This window comes from Malaya genurostris, chromosome 1 (genome assembly GCF_030247185.1).
Source record: "Malaya genurostris strain Urasoe2022 chromosome 1, Malgen_1.1, whole genome shotgun sequence".
Classification (NCBI taxonomy): domain Eukaryota; kingdom Metazoa; phylum Arthropoda; class Insecta; order Diptera; family Culicidae; genus Malaya; species Malaya genurostris.
The window spans coordinates 147,099,934-147,104,955 of NC_080570.1; the positions used below are offsets into that span (position 1 = coordinate 147,099,934).

At 40.1% G+C, this 5,022-nt stretch overlaps 1 protein-coding gene across 5 annotated transcripts; it reads right to left on the minus strand.

The window, feature by feature from the left end:
* Positions 1–1,713: 1,713 nt before the first annotated feature.
* On the minus strand, positions 1,714–4,452 carry LOC131426131 (xaa-Pro aminopeptidase ApepP). Of its 5 annotated transcripts, XM_058588584.1 has the most exons (6): positions 4,429–4,452; positions 4,075–4,169; positions 2,752–3,840; positions 2,545–2,694; positions 2,170–2,477; positions 1,714–2,115 (listed from the first exon to the last, which is right to left on the minus strand). In XM_058588584.1, exons 3-6 carry the CDS (start codon positions 3,831–3,833, stop codon positions 1,823–1,825), a joined length of 1,833 nt encoding a protein of 610 aa, XP_058444567.1. In that variant the 5' UTR covers positions 3,834–3,840; positions 4,075–4,169; positions 4,429–4,452; the 3' UTR covers positions 1,714–1,822. The 5 variants fall into 5 exon arrangements, with proteins under 5 accessions (XP_058444567.1, XP_058444565.1, XP_058444566.1 ...); XM_058588582.1 differs by lacking the exon at positions 4,429–4,452 and having other exon boundaries at positions 4,075–4,419; XM_058588583.1 differs by lacking the exon at positions 4,429–4,452 and having other exon boundaries at positions 2,752–3,858; positions 4,075–4,419.
* Between the last annotated feature and the right edge of the window lie 570 nt (positions 4,453–5,022).

Here is a 5,022-nt window from a genome sequence, read left to right on the forward strand (position 1 = left end):
CTAAAATACATGTACAAAGTTTCCTGCGCATTTAACACAACACAACAGTAGCATAAATCAAATAAACACAGATTTCCCACTGTACGGTGACACTGACAACGCTTCAAGTGAGAAACGGTTGTACTTTTTTTTTCCATTAGCTACTGTGGTTTTGTTAAATGCGCAGGCAACTTTGTACATGCATTTTTGAGCATTTACGCACCCATTCTACACCAAACGGCACTTTTGGTATCACGGGTTGCTCAACTACAGTACTATTACACTGGGAAATCTAGGTTTATTTTATTTATGACAGTAGCTAATGGAAAAAAGTGCACCCGTTTCTCACTTGAAGCGCTGGTAATGTCTCCGTACAACGGGAAATCTATGTTTATTTGATTTATGGGGGAAGTGTCAATGCTATTGGTTCGCGTCTTTGATACGTAATGAATATTTACCCACTTGTATTTGCCTGGCAGCGTCTGCCTGAAGATTGTACGTTTCCGGCAGAGAATTTCGCCTAGCTGCTATTAACGGTTCTGTTTCAGCCGGATTTTTGCCATACAAGATTGGCAGGGCCGTTTTAAATCGGTTCTTCATTTCTAGTCAGAGATGCCAGGTCTGCAGATTTGTCTGTAAATCTGCAGATTTGGGGTATAGTGCTGCAGACATTTTTTGTTGTGCAGACTTTTACAGACTTTTGAAATTCTCGCAGACTTTAGCAGACATTTGAAATTTTCGCAGACTTTCGTCTATATTTACAGACTTTTGAAATTTCCGCGACCTTTTTTTTTTTTTTTGATAGCCAAGTCAGTTTTGCGTATGTCATACTTTATAGAGAAATTGCTGCCAGCACGACATACTTGCTGACTGCAGATTTTTTTTTAGATTTACAGACCCTGTCTGCAGATATTTGAAATTTTTACCTGGCATCTCTGTTTCTAGTACCTTTGGTTTTATTTTTTTCATTAGAAGTTTAAATGAATGGCAATAACATTGCTTTTGCACTACTAAAAAAGATACGAAAAGCCTTTTCTCTCAATATACCAGTATTTTTAATTGATTTACCGGGTCTCAAGACTAGTTTTCATTTTTGGGTGTACATGCAGGATTGACGAATATCAAATGAAGTAGAATAAAAAAAAGAAAAGCGATTTTGCAAGACGTCAAGTGGCGAGAGAATTTTTGACAGTTGCCGAAATCTTACCAGACTGTTACCAGCTGTCAGAATTTCTCACAAGCGCGTCTCACGAAAACTGAGGGCATTGTATTCTAAACATATATAAATGTAAATAAAATATTGCGCTCGTACAATTGCGGAATGATAATGTATCATGGTAGCAAATTATTCTTTTTCTAAAACCTATCTCAATTCGCCAATTTTTCTAATTTTAGATTGATCTCTGATAAGTTTCCTATAAGGGGCAAATTATGAGAACATCGAATTAAATATTTAAACCAAGATAAACATCATCAATATAGTGCGGTTCAACAAATATTGTGCGTTTTCTGCTTCGAACGACAAGGTGTAATCGGAGCAAAGCATTGCACTACTCTAAAGCAGGGATTCCCAAAGTGGTCGATATCCTTCTTGCGGGGGTCGACGTAAACAAAAACTCACTAAGGGGGTCCACGAGGTCTAGAAAACGACTTCTTATTGTTTAATATAAGTTGTTATTTGAAATATTATAAATGCTCTAAAGGATAAACGGATCAATCAAAGAAACACAGTCGTAATAAATCAACTCAACAGATATATTCTCTGTGTATCTACGTAATAGTTTAGTTAATTTCATCCCCACCACCGCAGTAGCAACAAAACTTCGTCCCTTCGAGGGCGAGATCATATCGGTTGCGTCTCACGTTCTAGCCAGGCCAATGTTTCGGCATCGTTGGCCTTTTTCAGCAAAGGCGACAGCGTTTCCCAAACGGTTTGATGATAACGGTTCAAACTGTTTCGCTCCTTGTCCGTCAGCAGTTTGACGTTTATCAGTTTTGTTTGAATGGGACACATGGTAATTGTCCTAAAGCACAAGGCCCCTCGTCCGTTGAAATTGTCGCCTATGCTGGTGGGAATCACTTGGACGATATCTTCGATACGAATACCGAAATGTTCGTCTTTGTAGTAACCCGGCTCTAAAAATGTTTGAATTATTATGATTTTTTATTAGATTTCCGAATAGCACTTACCATTGGAAAGAAACATATTCTCTTCCAAACCGGGATCGTCCGGCATCAAACGAATACCGATACCCATTGGACCTTCGTGAACATTTAGGAAGTGACCAATTCCATGACCAGTTCCGTGCCCGTAATCAAGCCCGACATCCCACAGGGCTTTCCGGGCAATCGTATCCAAAAATTGACCTTTCACTTTCCGTGGAAAAATTGCCGTTCCCAGGGCAATCTGACCTTTCAAAACGTGGGTAAAGGCAGTGATTTCTTCCTCGGTGGGAGTTCCAAAGTGCAGTGTTCGAGTAACGTCCGTTGTACCGTCTCTAGAAAATAATTTTTCGATAGAAAAACTAACGGTTTGAGATTATCTATTAAGAAAAAAAATATTACAAAAACTGAGCTCCAGAATCGCACAGATACATTTCCTTGTCAGTTATGGGACGGTTAGTCTCCGGCAGTGGATGGTAGTGCATAATTGATCCATTTGGACCGGAAGCACTGATGGTAGTAAAACTGAGTCCCATGAATTTATCCTGAACGCTAGGAAGAAAAAAAACAGTTTGATTATCGGATCATTTAGGCGTCTGTCTTGCTCACCTTCTAAATTTTTCTAGCTGACTTGCCCCGCTAATCTCGTCTACCGAGCGTCTTTCTTTGATGCACCGTTCTAGCCAGGCAAAATACTGACACAGTGCCACCCCATCGCGGATATGGCACTGACGCATTCCAGCCGCTTCTACTTCATTTTTCACGGCCTTCATCAGATTTATCGGAGTGATTTCATGGAATCTTTTCTCTTCCGGAATCAACGCCGACAGAGCATAGTTAGATCCCAAACTAATCCACACCCGGTTCTCGCAAGTTTCAGCCAAAGATTTCAGTGCCTCCTTAATGTCGCCGTACGGACGAATCTTCAGTTCAACCTTGTTCGCCCGGAAATGGTCATTCACAGCCGACGACAGTTTGCTTTCGTCTACGAAAAAGTACACATCGTCCAGGGTAACGAGAAGGTACGAAAAGAATACTGGATTATAGTCGATGTCCGAGCCACGTAAATTCAGAAACCAAGCGATTTCATCCAGTGCACTAACGACCACCACGGAAGCTCGTTTATCGGTCATTTTTTCCCGCATCGCCACCAACTTTTCTGCCACTGATCGACCGGCATACTCCACCGATAGTGGAATTATGGGATTCCGAGGGGCCACTGGTTGATCCTTCCAAATCAAATCGATCAGATTAGGAGATATAGTTAGCAGCAAACATCCGGCAGATTTTAGTGAAGACTGCAGCGGATTCCAGGCACGAGTGGGAATTAAATTAGCATCGACGCCGACTTTGCTGCCCGGTTTGAGAGTTTTGGCCAACCACGCATCGATTGTGGGTGTCGTCGGTTGCCCATCCCGCATGAGCGTCCAGTTAGTATCCATCTGTTTGCTGGCCTGCTGATAATAGCGCCCATCGGTCCACAGCAGGGCTTCATTTTCCGTTACCACAGCCGTACCAGCACTTCCATCGAATCCGGTGATAAAGGCACGCCGTTCGTCACGTTTAGCCAAGTACTCACTTTGATGGGCATCCTCCGAGGGAATGATGTACGCATTAATCGATCCTTGACTGTTGGGCAGATTCGCCATCAACTTACGGAGAGCGGCCAGCACATCGCCGGTCGATCTCATCTTGTTGCTGTTGAGTATTTAAAAACTGTAAACTATAAGTTAAATCAACTAGCTTCGATTAGTAACATTCCTGGACATACAGTGAACAATTCAATATGTGATACTTTACATTTCTCCACCATATATTGTTTCATTCGGCTTGTTTTATCTTATCTACTATGATACGCTTATTGTGTCACTTTAATACCCATTTCAAATCACAATAACAATGGGGTGCTTTTGTTCGGTAATCTTCACTCACCTCAATAGACGTTGCAGTTTGCTGGTGAAAATATGCGAAGTCAGCGTAAAATTTTTGTTTTCTCAAACGAATTATTTTTCTGAACAAGCAAAAATAATTCTCGATGAACATTAGAAAAGGTCCCAAGTGCAAGTGACAGTTTCTCTTGGTTTACTTTCTCTTTCAATTATTACGGCAAATTCCAGTAATTTCCAACAAATTCTACAGTGCATATCGAAAGTTGATGGTTTTTGCTATAATCCTATGTGAAGTGTTAGATGGAAAGATTGCTGATTGGACCGTTATACTCGAAAGAGAAAGTAAACAAAGAGAAACTGTCATTTGCACTTAGGACCTTTTCTCGTGTTTGTCTTCAATTTCCAATTGCATCGGTCAGCTAATTCTTCGTATCAACGCAAGCAATGACAGTTAGGGATGTCGCAAAATCGATCGATTAATCGATTATTAAGCCAAAAATTTGAGCTAAATTCAAACGATTGGTTCGACTTTTACATTTTATTATTAAACTAAGCAAATAATTTGAAAATTTTAATAACAACAATCGAATAATTAATCGAATAATCGAACAATAAGTCTCGGAACCAACAAAAATTTAATCGAATTGTTTGAAAATTATATTGATTATTGAATAATCACGTAATTCGAAAAATGCCACATCCCTACAATGACAGCTCACAGTTCACACGCTGCAGCAAAATGGTTTTAATCAGAGTTTAAAGTACACATTCATACACTGAGAAAAAAATAGCGTCTATTCGCCTTTGCCCACATTGTCTCAACGACTGACTGAGGCTGTGAACCATTTCGCGGTTAATTTCAACTTTTGGTTAAAATCTGACACTCGAGTGGTTAATTTGATGTTGTCAAAAATAACCCTGCTCGAGAGCATGGTTATTTTTGACAGATCGATAGTTATTTTCCAACACTGAAAAAAATCTCGCAATGAAA